This window comes from Triturus cristatus, chromosome 8 (assembly GCF_964204655.1).
Source record: "Triturus cristatus chromosome 8, aTriCri1.1, whole genome shotgun sequence".
NCBI classification, from domain to species: domain Eukaryota; kingdom Metazoa; phylum Chordata; class Amphibia; order Caudata; family Salamandridae; genus Triturus; species Triturus cristatus.
In genome coordinates this window covers 998,444,009-998,459,558 of record NC_140591.1, presented here as the reverse complement: position 1 = coordinate 998,459,558, position 15,550 = coordinate 998,444,009, and the positions used below count along the sequence as shown (strand labels likewise).

Sequence of the window (15,550 nt, the reverse complement as noted above, 5' to 3'; positions counted from 1 at the left end):
CTCATGAGGATTCTTTAAGTTGTTCCAAGCCAAGGTCCTTTAACTCCATCTCAAGAAACTCAAAGGGAGAGTCGTTGGCATTGACAGCATGATAGTTGAAGTCACCAAGATAATGTCATGCCTTCATAGTCAACATAGAAATTATAATAAAGAAAGGGAAAGTGCTGTACATACAGAAAAGGGTCTCTTCTAACAGAAGAAAAATGCAAAATTGCCCCTGTGAACAATTACTCCTCCATTTCCATGTCTGTCACAACACAGAATCTTAAACCCCTTTCTTTCATATGGTGATCTCTAGGTCAAGGTCAAATGTAACACTAGCTCAAGATGTGGTTATGTATATTACATCCACTTTGTTGTCTTTGATAACAGTAAGGACTTTCCTTCTGTTTTTGGGCATTTATCTTATGTTGAGAAGTCCCACACCAGGACCTCGGCAAGAATGGGGAAACAGTCAGGGGGCCCTTTGAAATTGACCTTGAAAATGTTCTCAAAACTTCAAGGCATTCAACTATAATTGCAAGCAGTGTGTGTTTCAGGTATCAAAAGAATATTGTTCCTTGGTAGCATAAACTCTCCGAAATTGTTTGATGACTGGGGCAAAATGACCCATTAAACATGCAAACTTGATGCGTAGAGGCTTCCTTGGTGTACAGGTTAAACGTATTCTGGCAATAGTGATTTTAATACTAGACTGCCGATTGACATGGTGAGACCTAAAAAAAGACTAGACTGACTACCAAGGGCCCGAGCAAAAAGAATACCAAGCACCATCCAAGGTGGCTGCCAGTAACTCTAGAAATATTAAGCCCATCTAAAATGTACTGTACAACACCTACATAAACTGCGACCCTTACAGCCTGGTGTGCAGCGTTGCTGCAACCGGGACACAGCTTGTAAGTGTGACAGCTTGGGTGAACACTGACAAGCTGTGTCCCAGTGGTAGCGACCCTGCACACCAGGCTGTGGTGGTTGCAGTTTATGTAGGTGCTGTACAGTAGTGAAATTGAGCCTTTCCATTTCAGTGCAATTCACTGAATTTGTCCAAAAAAACGGAGATTTAACCAGTCCACAGTTTGATTTAAGTGACTTGCTATTCCAAAAGTATAAAAAAAACTTGTTTTCTATACTTGCTAGATAACCTCTGTTTGGACGGAAAGGTCCCCGGCATTGTGACTGACATGCATCTGTGCCGCAGCTGCAGAGATATCTGGATCCCTGGTACTGATATTTGGTCATGGGCAAACACGGATCAGGCATGTGCGCCATGACCTGGGCCTGTTTCATGGCAATGTGGTCTTGTGAGACCTAGGGGACAAACCAAGCATTACCCTCATAGTGGGAGATGGCTACTGCTCTTACCACTAGTTAAATGACATAAGCGCGTGATGACAGTATATTCCCGTTTTTTGTTCAATATTGATCTGTAGTTTGAACTGGCCCACTCATGTAAAGTTACACTACTGGGTACGTAACTCACCTTTGATCTACATGGTGATTGTTTTGTAGTGCCGGGCAGCACCTGATACTTATGTGTGGATGCTGGGGTGTATGTGTGCCTGGGCAGAGTACATAACGGGAACCTGTGGGTTCCTCCCTTGGCCTTCATGGTAAATGTGTATGGTGCCAAACAGCGCATAATATTTCCCACTAATGTGTGTGTGCCTGTGCAGGGGAACATAACTTGGAGTGTGTGGTGTGTGGGTTCAACTTTGAAGCTCAGGGTCTGGAAAGGAGCGTGTGGTGAGGACTGCAACTCCCAGGATCCAGATGTGGATTGCTGACGTACCTCAGGGCTAGGGTAAGAACACACACATTGGAGGAAGGAGAGCTGAGCATCCTTGGTTCACATCAGAGGTCTCTTTGACTCCAGGAAGAGTTACTGGTCAGTGACACCTGCGCTAATTGTCAAGAAGATGGTGGGTCTTATAAGGTTGGCACTGGAAGACTAGGCAATCATGAAAGAGAAGGCTTAGGCCTGAAAACCGTTGAGGCACTTTTTAGTAGAGGCTGACAGCCAGGTGTGATCCCTAGTTTCTTGGTCTGTGTTGTGGGCCAGTCATAATTGGAGAATCTCCTGCTGAGGCAGTCAGTCCCTTTGACAAAGAACAGTGCAGCGAAAAGAGCACGTCTAAGGAACTGACACCTACAACACAAATTTCAAAGAACCAGGCACTAAATCACATTTGTGTTTGGACTTGGACTATAAAGGTGGGAGCATGAGTTTCATACTTTGTTCAATAGCATTGTTCATCAGGGGAGAAGAACACTATGACTTCTAGCTACTGGAACCAGAACTTGGGGCCAAGGTCTGCTAGTCTCTCTGCTGGGTGAGGGGCCATCACCTATGAAATCAAGATAACTTGCCCTGAGCCTAGCGCAGCAGCCTTCTGCCTACGTGTCTAGACTAGTTGGCCCTGTGAGGAGGAGAGCGACTGGAGGAAAAAAGACCTAGCGAGCATCCTGCTGAGTGGATCCGGTGATAAAAGTGTTAGACAATAGGCCCGGTCGAGACCACTGCATGAACTAAGTCGGTGACCCTGTTGGCCCGGTGAAGGCCACTGTGAAGCAAGTGCTGTCCTCTGGTGCACAGCCAGTTGGCAACCACTCTATGCCAGGTGGGGCCCACCGTGAAGTAAGGGCCTTTGCCTTTGTTCAGTCCCAGTCGGCAACCCCCATATTCCAGGTGAGGTCCACCATGAAGTAATGGCGGTCGTCCTTGTGAGAAGAAAATCGGCAATCCTTGTGTGCCAGGAGGGGCCACTGTGGAGGCAGGGCCATTGACTTTGACCGTTTTGCCCAGGCTGCTCTGAAGTACACGTACTGATTGCCAGGAGCCACAGAGATGTATGTCCAACACTAATGCGGGCCATCCAGAGACTGAAGAGGCCCAACTCGTCATTAGGGAAAGACCACAAGAGTTCGCAGACACTTGGCATCAACATGCAAGAGCACACAGATATGCACCTCGTTTCTCCTGCGCTTACCGGCCGCCATCGGGTCAGGTAAGACTGTTTGAGACCAATAGGCTTGTTGGAGTCTCATACAGATTTAGTGTGTAGCAGTGCTGAAGTTGATTCTTAAGGCCCAACTTCTAATATGCCACATGAGAGCTAGTGTGAGCCGCATCTGAAAACTGCTTTCAGTTTCAAATGGGGGAATGACCAGCCTCACTAGAAAGGGACAGAGAAACTGGGGTATACCGCCCCGGATAACACTAGCGTGCCAACCTTAAGAGACTGTAGATATTATGAAGCTTCTATGCTTTGTTTGCTTCTACTAAAATACTACTTTTTTTCATAACATCAAGTATTCGACTGGACAATCACCTTATTGCAGTTATTGTTTGTAGTTTGAGTCTTTCACCTGTGTATGCCTCACACCCACCTCCCCATCAAAGAGCCTTAAACTGCTCGACCCATGCTACCAAGTCAAGTGCTGAACGGGGTAGTAGCAGGCCCAGTTACTCAGGATCCACAGTAGGCCGGGCCCTAGTACAACAGGAGTAAAAGGCCACTACCCCCACAGTTGGATGCTGTTACAGCCTGCTTGGATGTGACCCTCTGAAAGGGGTTCTGACTGCCTCTATGATGCTTCACTCAACTTGACATTGCATCATTTCGTTGGCTTACATCTCGAAAGTATAGAAAACAGTGTAAACATGGCAACAATCTTGAAAGCATAGAAAACAATGTTAGAATTGCTGGTCGCCAATATTTTCTGGCACAGCTAATAGCGGTGATCATTATGTAGCATGAAAGGGGCGGCAGAGGAAGGATAGAAAAAAAGCTGAATGGAAGGGATCTGGAGAGAAACGGATGAGCTTCTGGGGAATGTTGTGAAACAACTAGTTGAACAAGTATTTAATTTTATTTATTAATTTAATGCGATTTTATATAGCACGAACATTACCCGAAGGTGTCAGAGCGCTTTACAAAAGAACCATTTGCGTTAGATAAGGACTTTGGATTACATGAGTTACATAAGAGATACAAACAGAAAAAAATTGTTCTTGACTACTGTTCCAGGAATGCTGAGGACAGTCAGATGCATAGATGTCCTTTTTTGGATACTACCGTTTGATACCTGCTATGAGAGATTGCATAAAGGCAGTATTAAGAGAATATTTCAAAGAGACTCAAACCAGTTCTGAAGCTTTAGACAGTGGAACCACGTTCCCTGTCTAAAAAATATGTTTTACAGTGGGATTCAAATCACCACATGTTGTTCCAGTGCCAAGTTCTTCTGGACTAAGCAAGGGAGAGCTCCACAAAGTAGTCAAAGAACTGCTTTGCAACCAGGGCTGGTGTCTGCCTCAAAGCCAGTCTCACAGAGCTGAGGGGACATGGCTTCAAGTCTTCACGTTTTGCTGGAGGAGCTAAGTGTCTGCCTGGTGCGCCTAGAAGTCTATCTGACTGCTACGAAAAGTGTGCCTAGCATGCGTCAAGGTAGAGTTTTCATGAGGAGAGAAGCCTATTGTGTTCCCGGTGTGAGGATCACCCAGAGGAAGTATAGAGAGAAAAGCCAGGAGTGACCTGTTTTGTGAAGGGTTCCCCCTGGTCACTTGGCACAGCTTTTGTGTGAGCTGCATGTGACTTTACCAGAACAAATACCATGGCTCGCCCAGCACTGTGCCATGATCTTGAGAGACTGGTTCTGCTGCTGCTGACACTGTGAGTTGAAGGTGTGTCGCCATCAAAGTGGCAAGCCCTGATTGTCCCATAGGCTGCAACTGCTAGAGAGACCCACCAGGAGGAATTCAACATGGAGGTCGCAACTGCCACACTAGAGCACATCTGCACCTGTCTGCCAAAGGCTAGTGTTGGCACGCATATCTGCCTCACCAACTGCCTCTGTGACCATTGTCCTGAGGGAGTACATATGTACAGGGCCTCCAACCCTGACTCAGTCAGTTAGCAGCCATGATTTATTATAGAAACGCGGTTATGGGTATGATTTTTGTGTGGATCTATTCTAGGTAGGCCCTCTTTACTAGTATGTTATAACATTATAGTAATGAGATGCAACTACCATGTTTATGAAGACAGTGACGCAGATATATTAGAGTACAAAAGTTACGTTAACATAGGTTTTTGGCGGGAGAAACATACATTTGAGTAGTAAGGAAATTATATTATTTAATGCATGTTGCAATAAAACATATTTATTAAAAACTGATTGTGGTTCTGTCCAGTAAATGACTAGACCACAAGAGATAGTCACTATAAACAGCAGGACAACAGACTGCTCCAGGGCTCCTGCCGCCATACATCCCACATCACTCACTGGTGTCCTCCCTGATCCAACTTAATGATCAGGTTTACCTTATTTTTAAATACTGTCATGCCAAGGCAAAACCAGTCAGGGCTGATTAATTTGTAAAGAAAATCCCTAACATCAAGATGCAAACTATCAGCCTATTACGCTATCTCCAATTAAATATTGTAAACAAGGGGGATTACTTTTATCCGTGGAACTGAATAAGCCCCAGGCTAGTGTACTGTGTATGGGGTGAAATGCATGTTGGCAGGGAAAAACAACAACAGAACCTAAATCGTTTTACAGTAAAGATCTTTTATTGTAACTTGTATTTAAAACATTTCCTTAATGCTTAAGTGTATGATGCAGCTTCCAAAACATTATGCTAACTCAACTTTTGTATTCAAATATATCTGTGACAATTACTGTCCTCACAAACTTGGTAGTTGCATCTCAATAATTCAGTCAGCATTAACGAAGCTGACGGGAATCTGTGAAGGCGGTAGACCGGTCCACATCTGCTGCAAAGCCTCAACTGCCACCATAATCTGCAGGCAAAACAAAGGGCTTCTCCTGCAATGGGGGCAATAGACCAAAATGTGCACAGACGAGTTTGACTCACACTAATATTTCCCAGGACATCTCTGGAGCACTTATAACTTAATCGCATATGTCTACTATTAATTGAATGTACACCTAGCCAAACTGGCCTTTATGGCACTCAGACATTTTCTTTGTGGGCTACAGGCTAAGAGGCTGATTTCAGTGCAGGATGAGCTGCCATGGCTAAGCCATGTACCCATTGCCCCATTCTATTCATGGCCTCCTGCAGCGTGTGTTAATTTTGAACATTTTTGCCAAGACTGATTTTGGTTTCTAGTCTGGCCCTGAATGTACAAAGCTTGAGCCATCCTCTGAAAAAAAAGGCCTGTAATCAATAAACATATACATTTGTATGTATATTTGATCTCCCTGCAAGAAATGCATCTTATTAGACAGGAGGACATACCTAAAGTGCTCGTCATTGAATATCCCCAAAATGTAATTCTATCTTTGAATGCAAGAGGGCTGTTGCCGTATGGATAAACTCCAGAGATTGTTTTGTTGAAAAGAGAGTATTTTAGGGATTGAAGGGAAACGTGATTAATCTATAAACGAAACTGAGGGGAAGACTTTATGATTTTCTCAGTCCATGCCCCAATGAAAGGCAAAAACAGTTTTTGGCAACATAATTCTTAGATATTAAAGTTCTCAGGTATAGTCTTACTTTAGCTAGTTATTTTAATTTGGTACTGAATCCATCTTTGGAAGCATAGCATCTAAACTCCGCTTGTTTCTTTAATGGATAGTGTTCGACACCACCCATTATCTGGAAATATCAAGCAAATTAGAAGTATGATGTTATGATAGGGTAGTCCGTATTAGAAATAACCTTCTTTCTCACTACATATTCTGCAAACTGCACTCATTCTAAAATAATTTGTTTTATCTTATCTTAGAGCCCAATAAAGAGAGAAATTCCAAAACTACATTACTCTGGCTTGTGAGTGTCGGCAGTGTAGCAATTCCAGTTTTGCAACCTAAATAGCTTCTATCTATGGATTTGTTCTGCCAGAGAAAAACTGTGTCTCAACATTGAATTAGAGTTTTCCCCCAAACGTATTAACAAAAGGACAGTGATGCCTAGAAAATATAGATTGTGTACATTAAAAGAATGCAACAGTACAAACATGAATAAGTCACTTCAAATGTATTTAACGTGTGTTCGATACAATGTATCACAATGCATGCTGAATAAACCAACAAAGCAATATTAATATAATAAACAAATGCATGACTGTGGCCGACGTTTATAGATGGATTTCATTTCAATATTACTGTATAATTGTAAAATATAAGGTGATCGATTAAGAAGCTTCTCACAACTACGGCCGTAAATAGTATTACCTTAAAGGAGAAAAAGAATTTCAAGAATGTACCATCTCAGCTATACATATCTATTATAGTTAATCTTCCATTCTAATGCTATAATCTTCATACAATCAGTGTGGAACATACACATGAAAATTTCAATACAACATTGAGGTATTTAACAGTAACAACTAATAAACACCAAACAGTTACAAAACAAGGCATATAAATGCTGTTAGCATTGTATGTTACTAGATCATTTTAGTATATAAAATAGCCAATTTAAAACAGTATTGTACCACTACACTCCATGTTAGTATTACCTTGGAGTGTTGAAAGATATGCTTTCTCAACTGTACATGTGGTGTAACAATTAAACATAGATTTCAAATAGTATTTTTTAATTCAGTCAATGAAGAGCACATGCAGAGAAAATGGGTGAGAAATTCAGGCCACTGGCCACAGAGACTTTGCTTCTTTTTTACAGAGACCAGGCACCAGAAACCTCTGTGGCTAGGTTCAGGGTAGTTTAGGCGATGCTGTTGAGACTGTTGTGCTATGTGTATTGGTAAAGTGCACTATCACCCTCAGTGGTATCCTAGTGAGGACTGCAAGCCGACTTTCTGAAAAATCAGCACAATGAGATGTCTTGAAGCGTCACTTAAGTGGGCTACAATATAGACACAAGTTTCTTATTAAGAGAGATAATTCAAATGCTGTATAAATTGTGCTCCTCAATGACCTTTTTTATCTTAGATTTAAAATCCATTAATGAAATATCCACACAGGTCCAAATCTGTATCAACGTCTTAAAAATAAAGACTGTAGTCCTGCTTATTCTCAAGTTCCTTCCAAAAAAGGGAGCGAACTGTATCTGAAACATCACTCAAGTATTTAGCCTCAAGAAGTATTTTCTGTGTTCATTTTTCATACGTACACAACAAAAAGTACCAAATCAAAGTAGCGATCTTTCCAATAAGAATCTTCAAGGCCATAGTATAGGAATCAGTATTATATTGTATAAAAGTCATTTGACCCTTTCAAGCACTTCAGTAATTTTCTTTTGAGTGAGTCAAGCAGGGACAGCCAAGATAAATTAAATGGCATTAGTTGTGTGAGATTTCGCCTTCAGACTGTCTTCTTTACAGTAGCTTGGTATAAAGTCCAAAGATTCTTGCAACCCATTAGGAGTCTCAGCAGGACAACATGACCGTTGGCATATGCCAAATAAGTGTTTTTTTGTTTGTTGCTACCTGACATTCATAGAATGTTTTTATCCAAGGCAATAGAGGAAAATAAGCCCACCAAATGAATATTAAAAATGTATAGGCCAAAGTATACAATTTTTAACCTTATGGTGTGTAGTTATCTAATTCTTCAATTGAGTTTGATCGCCCCTTTTAATTTGAACCCTAGAAGAAACATGATTTTTTTGGGGGGGGATAATATATAGTAACATGGGTTCTGTATTTAATGCCTACATCTTAGAACAAATCCACCCTATCAAATACTTTACTAAAACAGAAAGCCATGCTTTTATTAATTTTTACTTCCCCATTAACAGTCAGATTGAGTACAGTGACATAATCACACATGCTATTTTGTGTTCTAAAGCCCACCTCAGGCCAACTTAATATCACACCCCGTTGTAACCAGTCCTGAACAGCATGTCATAAATATTAAAAACCTCACTTTCAGTTTTATAGCATAGATACGTCACCATATAGAGAGCCTCCTAACTATTTAGCATTTCCTCTTGTCTAAGCCTTCCTTCCGCTAATATTTGACACCCTAAAGTCTCTTACACCCTTCAGTAAACACATTTGTAATATGGAGGAAAGGAAGGTGAGATATTTATTGCCAAATGTTTGACAGTGGCTTGCTCAAATCCCGTGTCCTATGTATTAATGGTTTTTCCCTTACTTGAATTTGATATATTGAAATCCGACATTGATCACCACCTCAAATATCAAGAAAGGGGATTCTAAACAAAAGACACCCATGCAATTGTTACCCACCTAATAGGTTACGAAACATGTTGGGAATAATGTATGTCCAAATATTTACAATGTGTGACCATAAAAGAAAACAGAATGCATTTAAGATGTGTTTTTGGTGGTAGAATTGCTCTCATTTTCCTATGGTTGGCCGGCTTCCATAGGAGAAATTGTGACAAGCAAGGTTTCTACAGGACTTTTCGTGTAATCAACACATATCGAGGAAGTCTCTGGCCAACAAAATTGCAGCCCCTCATAATCTGCTGTTCTGTTAAGTAGGTGATGGCGATGCAGGTAGAGAAAACACTGTGAGATAAACCAAAGGTCGGTGTATAAAACATGTTTTAACAGATGCAAGACTGCCAAGTGCACATTCCTGGAAATGCTGTTATGGAGCATATGAGTAACTGAAAAAATACCTGCAACGTTACCCATCCCTCAGTCTCAAGTCAATGCCAGCCGGATGTATCTCATTGTACATCTTAATTCGGACTTTGAAGCAGTTCCTTAACCTAATGAATACATTCTCTTTTGGGCATAATATAGCCTATTCTGTCTTCATGTATTGATTTTGTGGCTGAAAATTCCATTTGGACCATTCAAATTTTACCTTCTATTCTATGATTTGAAAACCTCTTATAGCTTAGCTTATATTGAATCATCATTATTACACTGTATGCAACTACTTCACCTATACCTGACCAGATAAACAAACATTATTTGGTCAGGTACAAGTGTAATAATCGCAAAGTAATTTGCAACAATTACAAAATATATGTAATGTTTGTACATTGCTGAAAATTAAACCTTTGCATATAACTGATTGCCTCCTAATAATCCCTTTGCAGAAATCGAGCAACAGTGCACGGCTTGGATTTATTATCAACTCTATGTCCCCTGTAACAGAAGACAACACTAAAATTTCAAGGGGTATTTTAGCAGCACTTCTTACCCAGAAAAGCAGCACTTTACACAAGTTCTTACCTAAGCTGGCTACAAAACAGACTGCTGAAGCACTTTCTTCAGGAGTGAAAATGAAGGCGTTTGTGACTTTGGTAAGTACATGGTGATGTGGATAGAAATTTGACACATGGACTAGTTGTAATATGAACAACCTTACTTGAATAATAAAATGTTCAGTCAGTAATTAATAACGGACTAAGTTAAGGTATGGATTCTGTTTTTTGTAGTTAGGTTTTTGTAGTGTTCCTACGAGTAGGATTCAAAGTACAAAGAATAGCAGAACATCTCAAACAAATTTGTGTTTTATTCACTTGTGATTTTTAAAGAGTCCATCTTTTATGCAATCAAGGAATGACAATTAAAACATTCCGTTGGTTTCAAGTTGACACACACTGCCTCATGTTCTGTGAGGCCTTGCACACCCATTACATTACAGCTTCTGAGCATGATCTGAATGGTTGAAATGTAAATTGTTGCTGCCCTTTAACAGACTTCAAGAGAAAGAAAAGAGAAAAATTGCAATTTCTGTTGGATATTTCTCTCCTTGAGAATAGTCGCAGGTTCCAGACTGAAGATGAAGAATTTTCTCAACCGTGACAGATGGCACCATGTGACTCTGTGGAAACTCTGTACCATTTCAGAAGTAATGGAGCACAGTTACATATAAGCACTGTGAGGATTTGGGTGCATTATATGGCATGGCTGTGCGGCCTTGCGGAGGAATACACACGCAAAAACTGTCCTGGGTGCAGTCAGGCTCGTTTGCACAACCTTAAGCTCAACCCTGGGTAGCTATGGCTTCGAGCAGCATGTCTTGAACAAAGGAACTAGTGTAAAGCATTTAACAGTACCAAAGAATGAAATAGGAAAGCCACGCATCTGGTAGAGACATCTAGCCCCAGATTCCTTACCTCTGAATTCTCCCCAAGGGTCAAAGGGGCAGGAATTGTTTCGTGAGCAGTCCCCCTGCACATGGTAGGTGGAGTCGTTCGGCTCTGCATGGCGTCGTCAGCGTCACAAGTGACATTGTCAATACCAATATAGGTGCCACGTAAGCGCGCTGATGTTATTTCTATTCATGCCAATCAGAGCAGATCCAGGAAGAGCTACCCCCTAGTCACTTTTTGACTAAGCTTTTCTTCTAGGTTTTGTTGAAGTCTTTTTTGAGGTCTTACCTCCTGGTGTTACAGATATGTCATCAAAGACGGCTGGCTTCAAGCCCTGCAGCACCAGACCTGCACCTTGTTTGCCCCTGGTGCCTCAAATGAGACTATGATCAGAAGGCCAGTCCCGACTGCCGCACCATGCATCCATCATCATGGGAGTGGTTGCAGAGTCCAAGGTCGTCGTCACACTCCAAGTTGTCAAGCTGTTTAGGTAAGTCTCGGTCCAACAAAAAGAGGAAGAACTCTGAGTGCTTCGACTTCACCTCATTCATCAGATTATGAGACTAGGGAGCATCCCTCGAGACCTGGCTCTGCGGTTGACCCAGCTCCTGGGCTGAATTCCGTGCCTCCCCGCGTTTCCAGGAGCCGGAGTGACCCCCACTCAAATTAAAGAGTTTTATGAGGCCATGCATCTCATATTTGAGCAGCCTGTTTCCTATGGCGCGCCTTTGAGCCCCTCAGGTTCGGGAGGGGCCCTACCTGGATCCATGCCGATGGCTCAGTCGCCAGTCGGACCCCAGGGAACCACAGATGGATACGGATAGGTGCTGGTCGTGCCATGTTGACCTTTCCCCGTGCCAGTCCCAAAGTCGATGCTCCCGGTGGCGCCGTCCCCATTTACAACCCCAATATGGAGCCGGAGGGGCGACACCCAACGCCGACTCCGGCGCCGACTGGAGCAATGCCTTCCAGGCCAGAGCTTGAACCCTATTTCAATGGGCAAGGACTTGGGAAAGAAAGGGAGGGGTCGCTGGACCCTGAGCAATACCTGACTTATGAATCCTTGGACTGGGGTGAGGGTTTGGGTGAAGCCAGTGGACTAGGCACTTCTCCAGACACTGTCATGCTTTTTCCCACTACCGCAGCTATGGAGGAGGGAGCTTAATTCACTTAGGTGGTTTCGGCTCAGGTCCTGGACTTTAGTTTGCCCTCGGTGTCATTCAAGACTAATGTCTTGGCGGAAGTGCTTCAAACAGGAGTGTTCCCTTCCAAACCACTTCTCCAATTCAACAAAGCACTTACTAATGTCGTGCTTGGGACCTTTTCCAAGCCCAACTCAGGGACTCCTGTGAACAGATACAGTACAAGTTAATACATCCCTCTTAATTTTGAGGGGAGTCCTTTATAGAGGATGGAATCCCATCACCCACCGAAGTGGCCTGCTTCATCATCTGGGATCTCCTCTTGGTTGCAAAACCTAGTGCAACCACGGGCTACAACTCCCTCCCTTGGAGGGAGGAGCTAAGGGATGTTTTCAGTAATCAGAACTAGGATCTCCTAGAATCCACTAATGCCGAAGCAATATAGATAGTGTTTTGGGTGATGGTTGCAGTGTGTGCAGTGATAAAGTGAAAAAGTGATTTAAAATTGGCTACCAGGAAGGAAAAAGACTTTAATATGATCTATCCTGGTGTCAAATATAAAACCAGTGCGTGTGCAGCTTAGAGCCAATAGCTGCATTAGTCCGAAAACACAGGTCTACATGTTTCAGCCGCGTTGATCAAGATTTGATCTCAGCCTTCCTCAGGACCTAGATATTTTATCGCTACTGTAAAAATTTGTGGAAAAAATAAAATATATATACACACAAGTGTCCAATAATTCAATTTATGTGGTTGGATTCAATACAACCTACATGGTCCTGTGCTTTCAAGATTTTAATAGATGTCACAGGAAAAATAGACGATACCTGTGAAGAAAAACAAACACACACTGACATCAAACATTGCAGGGCGAAGCTAGCCAGCTGGGGTATCCCAAATGCCCTTTTCAAAATGCTAACGCTCCTACATACAGCTATCTGGGTACAGGTGAAACTAGGTTCAGGGACGCATCTGACAAGAAAAGTAAAAACAACGAAGGGCTTTAAACAGGGCTGCGTGCTGGCACCTATGTTATTTAATTTATTAATGGCAGATCTACCACAGTTACTCAACACCAGCAATTCTCACGCGCCCAGGATGGGGGGCACTACTCTGTCTAATCTCCTTTATGCCAATGAAGTAATCTTGCTCAGCCACACAGTAGTTGGCTTGCAACATTACCTCAACAGAATGCAGGATTACGCCGAAGAAAATAATCTGTCAATTAACCTAAAGAAATCTAGGACTATGTCAATTAACAACAAAAGGAAGGAAGTGGAACGCTGGCATCTGCGCGGCACACAAATAGATTCAACGGGGGCCTACAAGTACCTAGGTGTCTACATTGACAAAGAATGATCATTTGCTCGACACCTAGAAGAGATTAAAAGGAAGGGGCTGGTGCTAGCACTAACCATGAAAAGCTGAACTTCTAAATTATTGGGCCCAACACTGAGTCCCCTACTGAATATAGCACAGGCTAAAATCCGACCCACAATAACTTACGGTAGTGAAGCCTTAAGAGGCAGAGACGCTAAATTGCTGGACACAACTTTAGTAAAAGCATATAGAACCATGTTTAGCCTTCCAAACTACACTTCCCCGGCGCAAATCAGGCTGGAGTTCAGCCTACTAAAGCAATCATGGGCCAGATATGGCACATATATCAACTGCTGGAATAAGATCAGACTATCGGCCCCTAAAACTTTAAATCAGCTTTTATGGCAAGATCTCCAACAGAGGGAGAATTCTCCTGCAAGAAGTTACCTTCAGGAGGCTCTAGCATGCACTGGTGGAATACACAAACCCACCATCCAGTTTAAAAAAAATTAGTTTGGATAATCCTTGCAAAAAATAGGTTTAGTGAAAAATAAAGCTGCCTTTTTAGCCAGATCGCACGCCTGGATGTCTCTGAACAATTACAAGGTCTTAGCCCCCCAAAAATACTTCAATTTGGGATACCCGAAAGCACAGAAATTACAATTTTTAAAACTTCACCTTGGCTTGATCCCATGTATCCAGAACCTTCTACCATGGAAGAGGGAGCCATCTCTAACATCTTGCAGTCTGTACAAAAATGACCAGGGCGACATTATCCATTTATTATGTTCCTGCAAGGAGTTGACACAGGAAAGGAGACAGTTGCTAGAAGTCCCCCTAAACCAAAGGAGAATTCGCTCTAGGAGACAAGCAGGTTTGGCATGCTTTGATATAGCAACACCACAACTAAACTGTAGACTTGTGAGATTCCTAGATGCAGCCGAGAAAAAAACGCCATTGTACACCTAAACCTCTTCCGGGCTAAGGGGTAGCCCATCAGGTCATCAACTCATGCCGGTGGCCGGATGCCTAAATATCTGGGAATACTGTGTCAATCCATTCAAACTAAGATACGAGACTTCCCCCAATAAGGTTGAGCTGGGAAAACTTCATATAAGTGCTTGGATTGGTCTTTTAACAATGCCCTTTTTTGGCCAATAGCATTGCCCAGACAGAGCAATGAAAACCGCACAGAATGCACAACCTATATTGACAGCTATCTGTATGAGTAACAAAGCACTTTTAATCGGACAGCAATTTAACTGTTTCTAAGCTTTTATTGATATATGAATTTTGCAAATGTGTAATTAATATCTTATCATGATTTCATTAGTTTCCTTGAAATTTGTACTGCAGTGGTTTTAAGAAACTATGCAAATGTAATAAATTCAAATTCAATCCACTGACTCACTAGGCAAAACGGTTTTGTCGACATTGGCCCTGCGGCACCACGGCTGGTTGAGGACTACTGGGTTTTCTGAGGATGTTCAGACCTCACTCATGAACATGCCCTTTGATAACTCCCTTCTCTTCAGAGACAAGGCGGATTCAGCGCTGGAGCCCTTTAAGGACAGCAGGGCTACGACCAGGTCCATGGGCCTTTCCGTGGCCCCTCGTCACCCTCAATCTGCCTTTAGCTCCTTTCATGGCCACAAAAGGGGCATAAGGCCGAGTCCTTTCCCGCCCATTCACCATGGCATGCAACCTTTCCAGCTTCTGCATCACCATGAACACAGTACCTACCGACCCGTGGGCCATGAGAAATTTCAGCCCACTGTGCTCTCCTTTGGTCACACAATCACCCCATTCAGTGTTCACCAAGGTGATGGTGGTGGTTGCAGCTCATTTGCTGAGATCAAGGGTGCCAGTCTTCCCCGATCCTGACAACTGGCTATTGAAGGCAAGCTCGCCCAAGGCCGTCATCTTCCTCCTCCAGACAACATCGGACCTCCTGCATTTGCTGGGGTTTACTATCAACGGCCTGAAGTCACACCTGACTCTCTCTCAGACCCTCCCTTTCATCAAAATAGTTCGGGACACGGTGCAGTTTTGAGCCTATCCTCCAAAACGG

General features: G+C 42.7%; 1 protein-coding gene across 2 annotated transcripts in view; it reads left to right on the top strand.

Moving 5' to 3' along the window:
* The window catches only part of UGGT2 (UDP-glucose glycoprotein glucosyltransferase 2), a 1,472,699-nt gene that overhangs the window by 884,003 nt on the left and 573,146 nt on the right, over positions 1-15,550 (top strand). For both annotated transcript variants that reach the window (XM_085622547.1, XM_085622546.1), the window contains one exon: positions 10,016-10,222. In XM_085622547.1, coding sequence (XP_085478673.1) covers positions 10,016-10,222 — 207 coding nt within the window. The remainder of the gene's footprint in view (positions 1-10,015; positions 10,223-15,550) is intronic.